Consider the following 20649-nt stretch of genomic DNA (forward strand, 5'->3'; position numbering starts at 1 on the left):
GGCAATTGGGGATGTATGATGGAAAATCAATGTTTCATTATAATTCACAACTGTGGACTCATTTGACCTTTCTGTGGTTTCACAGGATAAGGTGTTAAAAATATTAAAAAAGCAACTGGACTTGATAAAATGCCGGCCAGATTTAAATACAAACATACATATTAATAAATCAAATCATAAGGTGCAGATGAATAACTTGCATGATAAGAGCAGACACTATGGCTTTACTTAAAAGCTGTATGATCAGGTGGATGAATTTGATACTGGTTAATAATTAATTATTACTTTTCAGATTTTAGATAAAAGGGAATCGGGCAGTAAAATTTAACATTATTATGTATTCCATGTATCTGGATGTTGCATGATGCATCTGTATGTATCGGCAACAACAACGAATGTACAGGGTCAAGACCTGTCAACAAGTTTTGTGTCCTCAACGTTTCTTGATAAACGTTGTAATCACTGTAGGTCATGTTTGATGAAGAGAAGAAGTACATCAGATAAAAAGACGAGCTGAATGATAATTACAGTAAATGATACGTTGTTCATATTAACAAATAGTTATAGTACATTATGTGCTCATTGACCTGACGAGAAAGTATTGTTGCTTCTTATGATGGATAATGTGAAATCCTGTTAAAAAGCAAAACACCCCACATATGCAAAACTGTAGATATTCCATCCATATGCCATCCTGGATTATGTGCTATGTTTGCTAAATTCTGTGAAATCATTGCAGGGCAAAATTATTTCTGGATTTCCACAGTGTCGTACCCGGCCTCAGTATTTGCAGTGAGAGCAATGATGAATCATGATAAACCTGTTGTCATTTTTTTTACATCTGTGAATGCAAAGCTTCATCATACTTTTGAAAATTAGGCTACTTAACTGTGATTTAGGAGTAAAGCAGATCTCCTTAATAAATCTTTCCTCCTTCCTTCCTGTTTTCTCTCTGCCTACTGCGTTATATTGAAAAATGAGCGAGTGTCTTTGCAGTGGGGAGGGGGTTAGACCGACTGTGGTGAGAGGAGGAATCTAAATAACATCTCATACTGGGGATGATATTTTGAAAAATAACAATATACAGCAAATAACTCATTGTTTCTCTTTCTTTCTCCAGCTGGTACCACATACATCTTTGGAAAAGGTGGGGCTCTCATCACATTTACCTGGGCCGCCAATGAGCGGCCGAGCACCAGAGCTGACCGGTTAGCCGTGGGCTTCAGCACTCAGCAGAAAGATGCCATCTTGGTGCGAGTGGAGAGCACCCATGGGCTCGGAGACTATCTTCAGCTGCACATAGTAAGTATTGGAAGCATAGTTTGGAGCTATAAGCATAAATGTCAAAACACATTTAAACTTGCACTTGAAATCACACCACTGTGATGGATATAAAAATAACTGTTAAAAGACATAAAAAAAAAAAAATCTAATATGTTATTCATATGATTTAAAGCAATCCAAAGGATATTTGTGCAGTTTACTTCTCTGGTTTCCAGTCCAGAAATCAGCCAAATACTTCCAATACGTTCCAAAACGTGAAGGTAAATGTAGGAATGATAAACACAAGGAGAAATTTCTGTTTATATTTTAGCTTCTTTCAGATTTATTAAAAGGACAATAATGAATAACAATAGCATCCTGCTTCCACACACTCTAATTTATATTTTAAGAATTTGAGAGCAAACATCATTTTTATTATCTGTACAACGAGGCACAAATTACCCTTAATAGCAATTATGGTCATTTCTGTTGTGCTATTTAATATATATTACTCTGTAAATATTTACCCCAAAAAGGATTATATTATGATCATAAAAGCCTGGTCAAAAACACAAAAACAACAACACAAAATCCATAGATCTCCAGAAAATCAGGACAATGTGAAATGGGCAGCTAACTGGAGAAGTGGAAACTAGTCCACTCTGTCTGCGAACACAAGATAACAACTGTTCATTTCCTACTATTGTCCACATACTGCCTGAGAAAAGCAGAGAGCAACATTAATGAGCAACATGTTCCACAGGTTGGAAGTAAGCGGCTGGTGAAAAAAAGAAATGATTATAAATAAACTCCCCATGGTGTTTTTTTAAATTAAAGTTTTATCTTTAATGTGCCATTATTCTAACTTGGTATTGGTCACAGCTTGTATGATTCACTGATTAAAGGCTTTCATTAATCAATGGAGTCCAAACATTAAGATAATAATAAGATACAATAGAGCATGAGTCAGTAGACCACGAGATGTTTTTCTGGTGATAAACACGTGTGTCTTTCGGTGGAGCCAAGTGACTCCTCAGCAGCTGTCAGCAACTGTGTCTTTTCTGGAGGGAAATCAGCCTTTTTAGCATGTAGCCACAGGACAGATGTGCCGAGATGAAGACCAGAGGGGATATCTGTCAAATGTCTGTGTGTGGCGTAATAATTAAAATCACACCTGTTGTCAAAGCACGGTTACTTATTTGTAACCAGATAAAGAGAGTTTCATAAAATCACAGATGTATTTGAATCCTATTCCCAAAAAAGAAATATAGAAACACAAAATGTGAAAGAAAAATCATGCCATCTCTACATACTAATTATATTCCATAGCACATTGCCTGTTGCTGTCCTTGTGATGGTTGAGATTTTTATTCAAATGTGTAAAACATAAGGTAATTTTAATGAATCAAAGGTGACTTCACACTCATCCTTTACAGTCTTCCAGTCCAATCCAGTTCATATTTTGATATTAACTTATATTCACTTCATTGTGGCCACTGTGTTAGGTAAGCTAAGGTAGTATAATATGGCCACTAATATCCAAAAGTTTTAAAAATAGAAGATAAGACATACTTTGTATCGTATTTGTGTCTTGTTTGAAAGTCTTGCTGCTGCACTTATCAGTTACCAGACAGACTTGGTACAAGTATCATCCCCTGGATGTTTTTCAAATCGCCTATTTAAATTGAATTTCCAGTTTTAAAAGTGTGAAACTGACCTTGCCAGCCTTGGACTGTTGCTAGTAAATGCAAAGACTGCTCCCTGCACGCAAAACCAACTGAAAATATTTTTTTCCAGCAACTGCCAAATCCTTGCACCCTTACAGATTGCTTATTTTGACACCTTGTTACTGCTCAGCGGAGGGGAATCAAAACAGAGTTCAGAGGGGGTTGAAGTTGCCTTTGTTGGTTTCGGTAACCAAGCTTCATAAAATCGCATCTTCCAGATTTGTAGAGACACAAGTTATTATTTATTTATGTATATTCCATCTTTTTTTAAAGATATTCTTTTGGCATTTCTGCTCTTTATTTAATAGTGATAACTTGGACAGAAACAGGAAAGGCAGGGGAGCGAGAGAGGGGTTGACATGCAGCAAAGGGCCGCGGCAGGAAGTGAACCTGGGCCGCAGCGTTAAGGACACAGCCTTGATACGTGGTGCCCATTGAAGAGAGGTTGACTGTAAAAACTATGTGATGACAGAGAGAAGCAGTAGGCTGCACTGGTCAAAACAACACTGGCCACAAGGGAGAGTTGAAAATAGTAAAGGAAACAAATGATGTATGAGTTTTATGTGCTTCAGGGATTTGGTGCTTCAGATGAAGTGGCTTGGAACAGAATTCCCTTCTTTATAATCTCCCTGGGATCTCTAGCCTTCCATTCAAAACTACAATATGAGGAATATTCATTAGTTACTTCATTAAACGGGGTAAATCATGTGATAAATGGCTCAAAACTCATCTCATCTACCTTTAAAGTCATAATAAATGTAAATGCCTTGAAATTAATCTTTCATTGTGTTTGAAATGCTATATTTGACCATTAGAGCTATCAGGTTAAAACGTCAAATTAGTTTACCTACTATGTAGATTGTTTAAAAAAAGATTACGTTTTTACAGCTGCAACTTGCATCTCTTTGTCAGTGCTTATAATTCTTCATTGAAACAGCAAAAAGAATAAACATCACTTATTTGTGCAGAAGGTTGCTGTATTCAAATGGCCTCATGGTTAATTGAAACTATGAATTTGTGGATGGTTCATACACAAGCTTCAAAGACCAATTACTCTGTACAAAAGAAACCAGCTATATTCATCTGAGAGTACATTAGAGAGGCTAATGCTCATTTCAAATGTTCTTCTTTTTAACGAGTCACTAAAAGCTTAAACAAAAACAGAGGGTTCATTGTACAAAATGTTCAGTTTTACACAGAAGGACTTCAGACTACAGTGGAACAGACAATGAAGTTATTCAGTAAGCTGACGAGGTTTGGGTGGACCTCATTGATTACAGTAGGTTGATTTTGTGTGCATTTATTTTTCGGCATTTCTGCTTCAATGTATAGTGAGAGAGACAGACAGGTGAGGCAGGGGAGGAAAAGGATGATATGCAGCAAAGGGCCCTGGGCTGTACTTGAACCCAGGCTGCTGCAGAACAGACTCAGCCTTAATGGTACACGGTCCATACCGATGTGCTAGCAGGTATATTTCAGGAGAGTTCTTTCAAAGGCAGACCTCGACCTGCCTTCTGTATGCGCTCCACACGCATTTGGATTCCTCATTTCAAATTCATGATAGATAAGTTAGGTACAAGACTGCTTGCTGTGGTTATTATAACTATAAAAGAATATTCATTTTGTGATTGCTATCAGAGTTTTTTTTGCCACAGCTGAAATACATTTTACATTAATAACTAGATATTTTCAGATAGAGCTCATTTCAGAGAAAATATGTGCCTTTGATCATTTGGGAAATGTGAAACGGTTCAAAGGAATTACTATATGGAGCAGTTTGAAGTTTTTTTTTATTATTTATAACAATCTGTCATTTCCATCTAGTAATCTGCTTTAGAAAGAAAGGAAGAGGAGCTTGTTCATGCTAAAGTTTAAAAAAGCACTTTACAAATGTTTAATTTACTAGGTTCTCTTATGTTATGGTAAGCTGAGTATGATGAATAGGTACTTTATCATATAAGAGTAGAAAAGATAAGAAGTCTCTAAATTCCAAAAACTATCGATGCAACCTCCCACCTGCTTCAGAATAAATTGCTCCAGTAAAGAGTCAGGTAAACGTGTCCAATGAAGAGAAAGACAGTTGGCTGGTAACAAACTGAGACAGACCCCTATACTTGTCTTTTTAAAATAATTATGATCTATCCACTCTATGCTCTGTTTAAAAATGTATCAGGTGGCGCGGTGACGCATCATGGAAGAATAGTCACTGCCATGGTGCTTTTGGGTCTTCTTTTTCACGTCATCAAAATTGTATTCTTATAATAATTTATCCTTTTTAATAATCAGTCCTTTCCCTCCGATATGAATTAGAAGAGGCTGCTGCTACGATTAGAGCTGAGACCCCACACTGAAGCTCCAGCGTTATCAGGGTATACTCCAAGGAAATGCTTTCTCCATCAGAGCTGATGTCAAAGCAGCTATGATTGCGTGGCTTTTCATGAGGATATGCCTGACTAGCTTTAAACCCAAACACATGGGCATTAAGAAAAAAGGGCCTTGGAAAGGCCAAGCTTTTGTTTACTGAAGCTGGGCTGCAGCAGTGTTGCTTTGCCAGCTGTCAAAAGGAGCTTTGGGGCTGTTTTGTAATCATGCAGGAAGACTGAGCAAGCAGAATGAAAGTAGCTCTTTTGTTGAAGAGTGTTCTGGCCCTGGAGACGTTAATTGTTGTTCAGAGGACATGGGCTGAATTTGACCTGAGGTCGCACTAACCTCTAGCTTCCTAATGAATATCATCATCGGTTTGCTTCTTGGGAAGAGTGATTAAACCATAAACAAAATAATGTGCAGAATATAAGTAATCAAGGAACACGAGAGATTTCCTATAGACTTTTAAAGGAATATTAATATTATTTATATAAAAAAAGGTTATGGTTTATCAACTTATATTTGTATAAAAAATGGGACTGCTGATTCCCACTGACCCTCAGCAATACTGACTTTAATTAACTCACTGTATTATAGTGAGTAACCGTTAGATGGTAGACATTTGTCAGGAAGGGGTTTCATCTTCTTTTCGACTTGTGTGAATTTGATTATCCAGCTGTACTTCACGTGCCATAAATTAGTCGCACATTGCCTCCTCCTTGGTTCATGACAACCTTTAAGTGATTACAGAATACAGAAAGACAATCCAAAGAGCCATCCACCTTTTCCTGACCTTCAATATGAAGGCTGTGGTTGGAGATAGAGCTCCATCATATGAAATAGGTTGAAAGTTGATTTCTCAAGCTTAAAATTGAGTTATTAATGGCACCCTCAAGGTCTCTAACGACAATTCACACTTCTGTCCTCAACACCAACTGTGCCGGAATAACTATTAAAAATTCAAAAGGTTTCTTAAAGTATTTTACATATGATTAGGGGTGAGATAAATCTCTTAGACAGGTTTTACATCCCCCAATAGAAGCCACAGTCAAGGTAATAAAATAAGTATTTTTGTCTGCATACTTGAATTTCTGGTCCTTCAGTCAGTAATACAATATTAAAAGATTGAGAGAAAGCAAACAGTCAGTTCAACCAAATGCCCTACTAGTTCCCTCATATACTCATAAGCAGGTTTGAATTGCAGGTTGTGAGTGATTTCAAATATCTTGGGGTGTTAATTGACTCTAACCTCTCTTTCAAGTCACATGTTACAAAAAAACTGTAAAAGGGTGTCACAAGGGGGTCTTTAAGAAAAACTGCCTTTAGCCAGTCAGCAGAAATAACTTATTTTTTTTACTTTTTTACCACGTGTGTTTATTAATTTGCCCTTTCCTTCTCAAATAAACGGAACAAAACATAAAAATGTGCTATGGAAGTCGGTTCCGACTGAAAAATCAGAGAATCCAAATGTAACTGTGGGAGATATTTATGTCTATAATGCTAGTAAATATTGTGTACACCGTTTGCCATGCAGGACCAGCAGTGTGCAGGATTTCATTTCAATAAAACACTATACCAGCCAATTTCACTGTCCAGCTGCCGAAGGATAATATAAACCTTTAGACTCCTGGCCCTTGATACTACACAGCTGAATGAATAAGGGTCGCTACACAGCCTGAAGGTCACTTATTATTAGCTGTTGTGTAACAGTAATGCAGTTTTAGCTATGTGCACAATATGCTATTGTGCAGGCACTCCATAACCACAATGAATTACAATGTGACTTGGTTTGTCAACCTTTACCGTAACACCTAACCTTGAGGCTTACAAAATGTGTTCTGTGTCATAATGTCATGAAGAGCCTCCTCCCACTTGGTTTTTTATGTTATTTGTATTTTCATCATAGTTACAAAGGTTGTTGCAGTCCAACAGTTTACTGTCAGGAGAGTTTAAGTGCAATGTTGTGTTCTTCTGTGTACTCTTGCAGATTGATTTGCTGTTTCTCACAATGTCTCCACACATTAGCACTTTGACCTTGTGTTGCTTTCAGAGAGACTGCAAGGAAGCAAATGTACAAAGGCCAGAGAGGCACAGAGACCCCACACAGTTTGTGCCCAATGTTTCTTATTAGTGCCACCCAAAGGCTGACTTGAGAAGCATCTTTGATCTTTGAGGGAGGTTGGCAGGAGAAGGGAGAGGCTGACAGGGAGTTGGTCAACCAAAAGGGAAGCAGAAGGATTCTGTCAGGAGTGATCCACATCAGGAAACCTGAGCTGACTGCTGAGGGAGAACGAGGCTGAACCCTAAAGAAAGAACTAAACATAGTGTCCATGTCACAAGAGATAGGCTTTTGCCGCTTAAACAAGGTTTCTGGCTCGAAAATTCTGAAGCCGACAGAAACTATAGTGATAGTCTGCACATTTTGAGTTTAAATATTTGTTTATCGTGAAACATTCCTTCTTTGTTTTTTTACCTGCAGGATGAAGGAAAAATTGGTGTCATCTTCAATGTGGGGACAGATGACATCACCATCGATGAGCCTGCCGTCATGGTAAATGACGGCAAGTACCATGTAGTCCGCTTCACACGCAGCGGTGGCAATGCCACTCTTCAGGTGGACAACCATCCGGTCATTGAGCGTTATCCACCAGGTAATGGACTGATGGGACAAACTATGTGGTTGTATGAGACATAGAGAGATGGCATGGAGCGTTTGCATTAGTGAGAGAGGATTGCATGTCTGCCTATTAAACATAATCCTCAATGAGCACTTGTGAAATCTACTGTTTGCAATTTACCCATCACTCTATAGCCTATCTATTAAGTTGCCATACACATAACTGGACATGCTTTATTGCAAATAATTAATAAATGTGTCCCTAGCTGCCTTGTATATCTAGCGATGAAAGATTTTCATCAGCCACTGTCCTTTTTGCAGCAAGTTGGGCAGACAGGTGGGAAAACATGCAGCTGATCTTAATTCACAGTAAATTTATTGTATATTAGGATATGCATAAAGTATGTGGCCCAAGCAACATCTATTTACAACAGATGTAATACTTATGTGGTTCAAGTACTATATAAGTCTAAAAAAATATTCAACTATTTGTTGTTAATCCACCAACAACTGTTCCAGGTCTAAAGAGCCAGTTTTATATATAAATATGTTGCTATAAATTCAGCTGATAAATTCTTGTTGACATTGACAATTTTGTCGTGAAAGTGATTAAATATACATTCACCTGTCCTCTGGTGAACACTAACAAGGTGATCCGTCTATGATGTCTGTTTCACATAAACAGACTGATGGATTTGGCTGCATTTATAATGTATTCTTAAAGGGCTCAGCTCTATAATGACCAAGTCATATACGTGTTATATATTTCAGTGATGTGTTATGTTATGTTTGGTGTGTGGGTAACTGTCACATGCTATTACATAACATATCATGCATAGACATAAATACATTTATAAAAAGGAAGCTAAAAGTGTAAAAAGGTGTCATCATGTCCTACGCAATATATTAAAGTGGCCCTATTATGCTTTTCCACCTTTTCCCTATTCATTAGTATGTTATATATATATGTTTGTGGTTAAGTAAGAAGTCTCTCACCCAGGAGGTGAAACGTTGACCAATCACATTTCTGGAGGGAGGAGCAAGCCCTACAACGGGACGTTTCAGAGATAGGGTGAGAAGAGGTGCTGCAGAACAGCCAGGATGAGGAAAAACAAGGCGGATTATGAGCATTAACGCATGTAAACATGTTGTAACTGTAACTTAAGATAAAAATATGCACCCGGAAAATAGCATAATAGCGCCTGTTTAAATGATCAATTCCATATTTGGAAATGATATTGATGCATTTTATTCTGGCCTAGAGCATTTGGAAAATTTTTATAAATTCAATGCATGGTCTATAATATGCATAATTTGTTGACTAGATCTGCATAGGCTTAAAGGCATGCATACAAAATGACCCACCTTTGTGCACTCATACCTTATACTATATTATAGACTTTATACACATAAACCAAAAAACCCACATAGATAATGTTATCGCGACCAACTGTGTTTTAACCTGCTCTGAACCAATCAACCAATTAACCTTATTCAGAACAGGTGCACCAGCTGGCATAGCGGGAGGAAACCAAGCCCCCTCTCTGCCTCCAGCTGGTGTTCAAAGCACACACGCACATGTCACAGTTGTACATAAATAAAAAATCGTGTAATGGTGCTGGCCCAATGCGTGTAGTCTATTGACTCTATGTTAAGCTCCCACTCAGCATCAGTGGTTTATGAAACATTTCAAATGGTGTATGACTGACACGCATGGCAGCATAAACACGGTTATTTATGCTGTAAAAGGAGTGTTGCATATGTGACAAAAGTATAAGGATAAATAACTAGTATTTTTTTGTCTTTAAATGGTCATCAAATCTATAGTATACAACATATCTTTACATTTTTTTAAGGCAATAACACAAGGACCCTGCTTTCAGCTCTCTAACGGCCTAATAAATTGTTATTTTAAAGCCTTCACTACATTAAAGCTTACAGTGAAAACATAGTACTTTAATTGTCATGTACTCTGTTATTTATTATTTTATTCATTTTTATCTCATCATTTAGATGAATTATTCATATTCCTAATATGTGGGTTAGTCAGATAACCTGTTTTCTATAAACTCTATATGGAACAGGGCACAATAATAATAATCAGAATACAATAAAATACAGTAAAATACTGCTAATACATAACAATACCTAAGCAGTAATTTATAAATAGTGTCAACAAGAATTTACCACTCAGAACCTTGTGGCTGATGACTGACAATCTCTTCAGTGCTAGATCAGTACAAGATTGAATGCAAAGTATTTATGGAACTAATATTAACTGGACAGTTCATACTGTTAAAGTTTGTATCAAACAGTATATTTCCTGTAGTAGTTTTCATTCGATTAATTAGTCTTCTGTGATTGCATGTTTTAAAAAGAGAGCTGAAGTCTTGTCTCACTTGAGAGCAGCTTCTGTCCTATTTTCCTGGTTTCCACAATGTAGTTTTGTATAAAACATTTTTAAAGATCTTTCCAAATACTGAAATGAGTGGTGTTGGTGTTAAAGCTGAATGTGTATCCACTACTGGACTAATAGTCTGGAAATCTCTGAGAATTCAACACCTAAAGCTTGCATGAGTTTTTGCTGTCAATATCTTATGGGAACTGCAGTAAAAACACATTTTATATCATGCAGTATATAATAAAATATATTGTGGAACAGAAGTGGGGTAAGACTTTGGCCCTCTATAATGACTCCAGCCAAGGAGTAATATCTGTCTCTGCTGTAATTGTATCACTGTCTAAATGCATTAACTGTTTCCTGTCTTTGTTGAAGTGGTCGATTTTCTTAATGCTTTCTTATGTTCACCTGAATTAACCTCTTTTTTATAAAGTACATAAAAAAAGTGTATATTTGACTGTAACTGGTGTTAAGATTATGCTTTGTTAAAAAAAATAGCTAAATAACTCTAACTAGTGTAGCACATTATAAATAGCCTAAACATGAATCTAATTAGTATTAAAGCTGTTACTCATAATAACTAGATATGAAGCACAAGTTTCTTTTAACTCACAGCTGGGTTAAATTGATAACTTGTTAAACCTGCTAGCCATTATACTGTTTCTAACCATGTGATCTTTCAGCTTGCAGACTTTAACCTTTAATCTGTCTCTCCAAATTCTTTGAAGGACACTTTGATAATGAGCGACTGGCTATTGCCAGACAAAGAATCCCATACAGACTTGGTCGGGTAGTAGACGAGTGGCTACTCGATAAAGGTAAAAGTTAATTGATTAATTAATTAATCCTTGAAATAACTACTAAATTACCTTTCCCCTTGAGGAGGTGCAGTGCCAGAAGAGAAGGGTGACAAGGATCAAGTTACCCAGATGTATACTTCCGTTTCAATTTGACTATCTATTGGCTTTGAATTTTGATCAACACAATATAACTTCAAGTGAAAATAAGTGTCAAAGTGAAGGGGTATATCATACTTGCCTTTTATTCTTTGTCATCCTTTCACCTTGTGGAAAAGCTGCACCTTAACAAAGATTTTAAACCAATAACTAAAAACACATAACCCTTGTCTAACCCTCTATCGTCCCTCTTAACCACTGTGTGTAATTAGATACTGTGTGTAATAATTCTGCATAAAAATCATTTAAATGCTGTGCAACATTTACATTTACACCATTTAATCTAAAATGTGATATAAGATTAGTCTCATTAACCCTAAACTGAATGTTTTAAAATATAACTCCTAGATATGATCACATGAAATTCAGATTATTTTCCCTTTCTTGTTCCCTGCAACCTTGTATTTCCTTACCTACCTTCTACAACATTTTTTTTTTTTTGCTGCAACAAAACAGCGCTGACAGGCTGTTAGAGTAGATCGCTTTTCGCAGCCAATACCTTTTCTAATAAGTATTCTCCAGAGCCCGGCCCATTACTGCAGTCCTCTTCCTGTGATGTAACACTGCTTATCAGTGAGGCTGCTGACAATGATGCTGTTAGAGATATCATTGCCCCTTTCAGGAGGTGAAACAATAGGACAAGGGGGCGACCAATTGCTGACTTTGTCAATGGAGGGAGGGCTGCTTTTATTTTCATTAAGCCTTACACAGTCTGAAGTATAGTAAGACTGCCATTTTGATAATTTGCCCATCTCTTCAAAAAGCAGCCATAAGATTTGTATCCCTGAACCATCTGTTCTGGAGTTAAGAGATAAATAAGTATCCTGGAAAAACATCTGCTCTTTTTTCCCTTCTGATTAATGAAGACACCCGCTCTGGTCAGTCCCGGTTTTCTTAAATGAATGTATTTATTTAGGTACTGCTACCAGAAAACGGCTTGCTAAGCCCCCTCTGTACTAGCTTAGTTATACCCAAGCTGCCATGACAAAAAGGTTATAAAGAGAGGCGTCTTCTTAGCTATAGTGTCTTTCTTAAGAAAACCAAAACCAGTCGGAACCTGCTCCCTACAAGCATATCTGAAGAAAGTGAGTCACCCCAAGGTCTGATTCATTCTTCTCTTCTTTACGAATGGACAGTCTGAACCTTCTCTCATGTCAAAGGTTGCAATGCCCCTTCAGAGTTATTCAACAGATTAACTAACAGTGATTCAACAATTTTACATATACATTTCAGTCATTTTCTACCACACCTACAGACAGTTTGCAAACTAGAGTCATAATTCAAAACACTTAAATAGACACCTAAATTATAACCCTCCTATGATGGTTGTAACCTGCATGTGTAAAGTTTAAATCATAAACCTACTGCTAACTAACCTTCTCCTTTTAAAGTTAACATCTAACTAAGTTTCAAATAAATTACTAAGTATCATTGTTATAATGAACAAGCCCGCCTGGTTCAAATGATGTTCCTGTGGAAGCTGTCCTGTATAACTTCTGTATTACTGCTCCACCGTTCTCTCCCCTTTTTCCACCTCTTCTTTCTCTATGACTCTGTCTGACTTTAGGGAGACAGTTGACCATCTTTAACAGCCAGGCAGCCATTAAAATTGGTGGTCATGATAAGAGTCGGCCCTTCCAGGGTCAGATTTCAGGGCTCTACTACAATGGCCTCCAGGTGCTCAAACTGGCTGCAGAAAATGATCCCAGCGTGCAGGTGGAGGGGAACCTGCGTCTTGTCGGGGACTCGCTCTCTGTGTTGACCACCGACACCACCTCCGCCACCCCGCTGGCAGTGTCCGATATGTCTACCACAATCATGGAAACCACCACCACCATGGCTACCACCACCACCCGTAGGCAGCGGTCACCTAGCTTGAGGGAGAGCATCTCAAAGGTCAGAGAGAGTGTGAAGGAATATTTGAAGAGAACTGGATGCTAATTTATTGACAGTTTGAGGTTAATTGGTTTATGACTTGGATGAGGGTTGTTGTCACCACTTTTAAACGAAGTAAAAGTGATTTAAATATGTTTCTAAAACAGAAGGCAATTAACACACTATAGCAACAAAGTATATAACTTGTTTTTCAAATTAAGTAGGTTTGTAGAATGGGAGCTTTGAGTCATTTTTAAAAATCATTTTATTGTTGCACATATTTTTATATACATTTTTTAAGAACTAACATAGATGTTCTGCTTTTCTACAGTATTGCAAATTAACTTTGGAAAAAGGATCTTTAATTCCTTCTTTAAAATTGAAAATAAATTAATTGGAAGTTAAATACCAATATCCTTAAATTGGTCTCTTTTGCTGATTTTAAAGTTATTAAGACTTAAGCAGTAATTAGGTAGATGAACTCTCAGGGGTTGTATTCTCTTTTTTAATCATGATGGAAGTTGCTGGTAAAGCTTGAAATAAAAACACAACACATAGGAGTCGTCACGCAGTTATTACCTCTTTAGATATGCATACGGTCATCACTGGAGACACAAACGATTCTCGTGCGTGTCATTTTACAACAGGTTTGGTCCTACATATCTGATCTTGCATAATATATTATTTATTTCCAAGTGTGCTAGAATAATAATAATATCCATGCTTCTATATAGTTTTGAACTAGCACAATTAGCACAAAATAAGGCTTTTTATTGAATACATTTGAATTTTACTCCATCCAGACTGGTGAACACTACCAACCACCATTTCAAATGAGTTGATTTACTCCCAATGCTGCAAACCAGCAAATTGGAAGGATTTCAGCAGTTGTACTTGGAGTCCTGAGGTTTCAAAGAAAAATCTCCCTGCCTCTCATATAAAAAAAATATAAATTGCATTTTTTTATTACATTATGTCTTGTCCAGTTTCCCTAAAATTGCTTTCTCTGTATTTCCAAGTAATCCATTTGTGAACCATCTATAACCCCGCTCTGCTTAGGTATTCTGAGTCCACTGTGCACCCTAAAATGCAATTTAGACATATTTACTGATTTAGCATATACAAATTTGTTATTGCAAAATGAATATAAATAAATTAATTAATTAATTGTTCAAAGACCAAACTGTATGAATTAAATGAGAACATGCACAACATTTAGCCTACTGAGAATATTCTCTCTATCAGCAGTACTTTGTTTGTAAACAAATAAAGTCAGCCACAGGGGTGAAGGATAAAGAGCAGCTGCATATGAGCACATTTTGGATTTGTAGTCTTACTAGTGTTGCTCCAAGCAAAAACACTAAAGTGGTAGAGTGCTGCATATTGCAGTTTTTCCTCAAATAGGGCAGTCAGCTAGCAAAAAAAAAAAGAACTGAGCACAAATCTAGATGATGGGAATGTGTTGACTGTGTATTTGTTATAAAACACACAATTTCTCTGTTTTTCTTTCAGCCGCAGAACTCTGATGATATTTTGGTAGCATCAGCCGAGTGTCCGAGTGATGATGAGGACCTTGAAGAGTGTGAACCAAGAACAGGTGGGTCAGCCATGGCAAAAAAAAATATGGGAGCACAGCTTTTATCATCCCAGATTGTAGACAAAACACGACTTCAAGCAGCCATGGTTATTTTCAAAATTTTCAATTCTCCCTTTTCTGTTTCATGTTTCTGCTATCATTTATTCAGCAGCTTTGTCAAACAGCTGTCATCATTTGGAAAGTTGTAACATACTCAACTAGACCAGGGCAATCAGTAGAGTACAGATATCGGTCAGGTGTGTCTGCAAAAACCACACCTGATCCCCAAGAAGGGACTTGTCTGATGGTGTGACGTCACTTTGGCTGTGCGGACAATCTCCACCCTTGCAGATGAGTCGTGTGTAAAACAAGCTTAAGGGCACATGCGCACTATTCTGCCAGGTAAAGAGTAGTGACCATTTGGCAGTCAATCAATGTCAGTATGAAACAGTAAATAAAATATGTTTTCAAAAAGTGTGAATCACTGCAACCACGAGAGGTCCTTGAGCATACAATAAGTCATGAGTCATAAACAAGAACACAAAATATTAGGCTAATGTCTCCAGCAGTATGCGAAATTATCCGTGGACAGACAGACATAGATATGCACACGTATTCTCTCACACACACGATTGAATACATGATCTCCTGGCTTAGATAACTACCAATAGTTCATCCTGTATTTTAGCTTGTAAGGCATGTCTTTAACTCACCAGATTTGATATAAGAAAATCTCTATGAAGTGTGCTATAGTCATTAGGAGTGGAACCCAGTAGAAAGTAGATCAGTCTTGTGACAGGAACAAGCTGGGGAACTTAGGAAGGAATCTGCCCTTATTATGGGTGCTTCAATTATTAATATGACCTTATCAGAATTGTTTGTTGACTGGCCCTGTAAAGTGTGACTCAAAAATAATGATGCAAGAGAACCAAGTGGCCATAAATAAAAAAAATCTGCAGACTGAAATATTCCTCCACAACCAGAACACATTGTTACCTCAAAATCAGATCAAAGTCAGTGATTGATAAATAGAACAAAATGTTTGCTTTCAATAAGCCATAATATTACTGATTCCTGCATAAAATAACCTGTCTGTGATTTCTCTTGTCACCCCTTAACCCCTGCCTACAGATGTTTATACAGCAGCATGGCATATTAATGAACTGTTCTTTTGCTTATTATGTGCTCTCTTTGTATTATGCTCTTCATTCAGCAGCAACTTTCATTGGTCATCGTGTGTGTTTGTGTCTTCATGTGAGCTCTTTCATGTTCTTGCTGTATTGCATTATTTTTTCATAATAATACACATTGTAAATCTGCTCACCCACACATCCACATAAGTCTCAAGAACTGCATACATCGTTTGAAAATTATGGTTTTAATTTGGTTTTCTCTTCATCTGCCAAATGTTGTAAATAATCTTGATTATAGAAGTCAGCGTAATATGTGTGATCACTATGAATAATATCACTGATAAGCCAGCTAATATTTGTTTAACTCCTCAGTAATGTTCGTATTTTTTAATGAGCGCAACTTTGCTGCCAGAATTTTAATTGTAATGCTGTTCTAATTTAGGATCCCCTACCTTTTCTGTTTCCCTTCTAGGAGGTGAATTAGTGTTGCCTATTATAACAGTGGATTCCCTTGAGCCCCCATCCATCGCCACCCGTTACCCCGTCATCCCTCCTCCCCCAACCCTCCTATCCCCACTCGAAACCACCAAAGAGTCCCTGATACTCCCTCCTCACCCTTCCTGCCCCCCGGACCAAGAGGACTGTGGTGACCCTGTGGAGGTCTCGGCCTTTGGCTCTGGGGAAATGACGGAATCAGATGACGAAGACTTTTACAATAATAACTCCCCACTGGTCACTGACAGGACAGTCCTTCCTCCACCTCCCACCGCTGGTGAGGGTGGAGCCCAGAAACCCCGCCCCCTACCTCCTTATGTTCCCACCACCAACCCTGACCAGCTCCACATCCCCGCAGGCAAAATGAACACCCGTGACCAGGTGCTTCTGCCCCCTGCTCCTCCATCCTCCCGAAACACACCAGGACTAACTTACCCCCCCAATTTTCCCCATGTGCCCACAGCCAACCCCACAGCCTCTGATGAAAAGAGCCAACCCGGTGCCGTGGAGGTGATCAGGGAGTCCAGTAGCACCACGGGGATGGTGGTTGGTATTGTGGCTGCTGCTGCTCTCTGCATTCTTATCCTCCTCTATGCCATGTACAAGTACCGCAACCGGGACGAGGGCTCCTACCAGACAGACCAGAGCCACAATTTTGCCAACAATTCCACTGTCGAGGGCAACGGAGCAGTGGTCAAAGACAAAAGCACAGCAACGGCCTCCGTGGCTAAGGCAAACACAAAGGGTAAAAAGAACAAAGACAAAGAATATTACGTCTGAGAACGGAAAAGGAGAGAAGTGTGGACTGAGACAAGAGGATGAGAGAGGAGGCTTTCGTTTCGCTCCCTGATTTTGATGGGTCGACCATCAGAGAAATTTCACAGGCCACAAAAAACAACTGCAGAAAGCAATGCTTGCTTTCAACAATTGTACTTCTATCAAAAGTCAAGGTTGCCCATCTCCTATTAGTGAAAAAAGTCCTCCTATACAACATATGATCTGACTTATTATCTGGGTCACAATGTGCACTCTGTCTACATTTACCAATTCTTTGTTAGTGTATCATTTTTTATGTCTTCAACGAGCTTGGAAGAGGCATACCCATTTTGGCTTTGTATATAGCATGGTACAGTGAAGGAAGTGCTGAGAACATCCGGACATATTTGCCTAAATGTTTTCTTTGTACTTCTTTGTAAAGCTCTATTTCAAGTCTCAATGTCCCCATTATGATTTATGAAGCAGAACAAGCCAGTTATTGCATTTTTATGGTAGATGAGCAGAGAGCACCGCACTAAGTCTGACTACACTCTAAATCAAAGCCCTTATATTTGGATAAGACATCATCTCTGCAGCCTCCATGTTGGTTATGTAGTTTTAAAACTCCCCAGTCACTCTTCCTCTGTCCACAAGAGGTGGTATTATGTTGCTAGTGCAGTATCACAAGTTAAGCAGGATAATTTCCTCTCCAGGAGAATAAGACAGCATATTAAAGGGAATATTGAATCACTCAATATACTCCGGGCTGTGAACCTTATAGTATGATGGATCAGAAACATTATTTATTTGAGATATCACAGTCAGTTTTCCCTGCCAGTATTCCAAGTGAGGATAATTGTGAGCGAGTCAGTCTACACCAGTGAAGGTATTTCTCTGTAAACATTGCTTGTAAATGTACATATAGAGGTTAGCAGATTGAAAAATCATTGTGTCCACAGGGAAACAGGTGTGAAGAAAATAAACGTGCACCCCCAAGCCCCCCACCCCCCGCACGAACTTCACAGGATTTTGGTGGAATCTCGTTTGAGGTTTATCTTCTTGGAGCAACCCGCCTCACCAGAGGCTGGATCACTCTTGATCTCCTCCTTTCTCAAAACTGTCATGGGATAATTCAAAAAGCACACAAAAAATGGAAACATATCTTTGAGACATAGATATTCCTTGTAAAGCAGCCAAACATGTATTGTTTTTTTCTATCAGTTATTAAAAGACTATTCTATGAGATGAATAATTGAAGGTTTGTGAATTGTATTGATATTTCTCTGATATTTCGATGTATCTTGTTACCACTCCTCTTAACACGTTACATTTTAGATTGCCTTTTACTTAAATCCAGACAAAAAGCACACTTTCCTCAGATAGCCGCAAATACCTTTTTGTTTTTTGCATTATTTACGGTTCAGATTATGCAGAGAAAACACAAGGATGGAACAAACAAATGTTTTTTTTGTTGCATTGTGCATTTTTTATGTGCTGAATCTGTTACTCAATGGATCTGATAATATAAAGCCATTTTCTCTGTTGAGTTATGTCTACATTTACTTATTCATGCTCTGTGATTTCCTGTTATTTTTTATGAAAGTGCCATTCAACATGAGCTGCTCAGTGCTCAGAAAATATTCCATTCCTCACTCATTGCTATTGTATAGTGTTCATGTGAAATGGATCTTAATATATGTACAGAACGTGGATAAAGATGAAAATACACTTGATTATATACTTTGTACACACCTGTGTTGTGTGTTGCTTTTTTTAGATTCACAAAGAAAATGCTCTTTATTTGCCCTTTATCATTGAACACAGACAAAAATAAATTGAAAGGTCAAGGGAATTGAGAGTGAACTGACAAGAATTAGGATTTCAGGTGCAATTATGGTATAAATGAGGGAATATAGCCACCATTTTTAATGCGTTGTACTTATCTGTGTACTCGTGATTATGCTTTGGGAGCTGTGTATCTACTAGGATAAAATAAACACAATGAATTAACAATAAAGCAATTTCATAGGGGCCACACTTTGCTAACAAGACAAGTTAACATGTTTAACATGAAAAAACTTAATTTTACATAACATTGCAGGTCATGATGTGTTTTAAAAATGTGTCTTACACTTCAGTTTCATCATCATCTACTCTCTTTCTCTCTCTCATCTCTCTCTATTCCTCACTCGGACTCTGCGTAGTTCTGGTGTGTTAGTGATGCCTGAATGTCCATTATTTATTATTAAATGCAATGTTTAAGTGTTATCGCTGCACCCTACACCTGCTGATGTCTAAATCAGGTCTCCATCAAAAATAAATGTTTTACTAAGCCTGACTGGGACAGATGAAGCTTGAAACACCCTTAATATTAAATCATTTGAATCCCAGTTAAGGCCACCAGTGATTCCCAGCACAGTGTGATCATGGCCTTTGTTGAAAGTGACATCATTTGAGTAACTCTGCCTGTGCTGGGAAAATACAAAATTTCAACAGTGGTGTAATTTGAAAGATGCGTGTGTCTACCATGCAAAGAGAATAAACACTATCACATTAAATTATGGACGATGACGGAGCCAGAGTTGTGGGAGCTTGACCTATATAAGGGTATTAGAAAGTCAGCATATAGGTTGCATTGGTTTTGGTCATTCTTTCTTTTCAATCGATCTCTTGCAGTTTACCAAAATGCAGTGCAAAATTACTGGAGAACTCCTTTGATATATGTAGAGCAGGTCTAGCTACTGTAACTATATTGAACATCATTAGTCACAGTGTGACATACCAATAATGACGTTTACAGAATTTTATAACTTCAGTCTGTAAGACATGAATCATTTTTTTCACAATTGCATTTTGTCAAGTAAATATTACACTATAGTATGCATATGTATTCTTTACAGCAGAAACTGTTTCAAATGCACAATACACAAATCAAGGCAAAATATCAAATTATCCAAAAATATTGCTGTAATTTCATGAGCCCTGTGCTCTGGATTGCTTTGGGTCCCTACTTGCTGATTATTTCCAGTAAAATAAATCAGCATTCTGCATAACATCCTGAACCATTTCTTGGATTATAATCAGTATCCTCGTCAGCAGTAACATGTTTTCTGTTGTTTGACTACCCCCTGCTGAGAACTCAAGGAACTGTAAGATGGAGAAGAAGGTTAACTCAGAGGTCCACATCACTAAACGCCACAGTGATGTGATGTATAGGCTCTAGTTGCCCTCACTAAAGCAGCCATCATTTATTCTGTGAGAGCAGATGAGGTTTATCACTAAAGACAAGAATTTAGAGGGATTGTATTTCAAGCCAGCAGGGTCAGCTGTCACATTAGCCTTTTTGTACTGAGACTGATGGGGAACAATCCTGTGGGCTAAGTGAGGTGTGGTGTCAGTGCAGGTCTAGTCTGATCTGTGCTGACATTGGGTACCAAGGAGAGTGGTTGCAGGACACGATAAGCCACTACTGAGCATGGCTGAGAT

The 20649-nt window shown here is 37.9% G+C and overlaps 1 protein-coding gene across 1 annotated transcript in view; it reads left to right on the top strand.

Annotated features, from left to right (window-relative positions):
* The window catches only part of nrxn2a (neurexin 2a), an 88279-nt gene extending 69583 nt beyond the window's left edge, over positions 1-18696 (top strand). The window contains exons 16-21 of the mRNA XM_054625187.1: positions 1121-1302; positions 7834-8005; positions 11101-11190; positions 12896-13224; positions 14716-14800; positions 16385-18696. Coding sequence (XP_054481162.1) covers positions 1121-1302; positions 7834-8005; positions 11101-11190; positions 12896-13224; positions 14716-14800; positions 16385-17187 — 1661 coding nt within the window. The 3' untranslated portion in view covers positions 17188-18696. The remainder of the gene's footprint in view (positions 1-1120; positions 1303-7833; positions 8006-11100; positions 11191-12895; positions 13225-14715; positions 14801-16384) is intronic.
* The last annotated feature ends 1953 nt before the right edge of the window (positions 18697-20649 follow it).

Source organism: Anoplopoma fimbria, chromosome 24 (assembly GCF_027596085.1).
Source record: "Anoplopoma fimbria isolate UVic2021 breed Golden Eagle Sablefish chromosome 24, Afim_UVic_2022, whole genome shotgun sequence".
In the NCBI taxonomy this organism is placed as follows: domain Eukaryota; kingdom Metazoa; phylum Chordata; class Actinopteri; order Perciformes; family Anoplopomatidae; genus Anoplopoma; species Anoplopoma fimbria.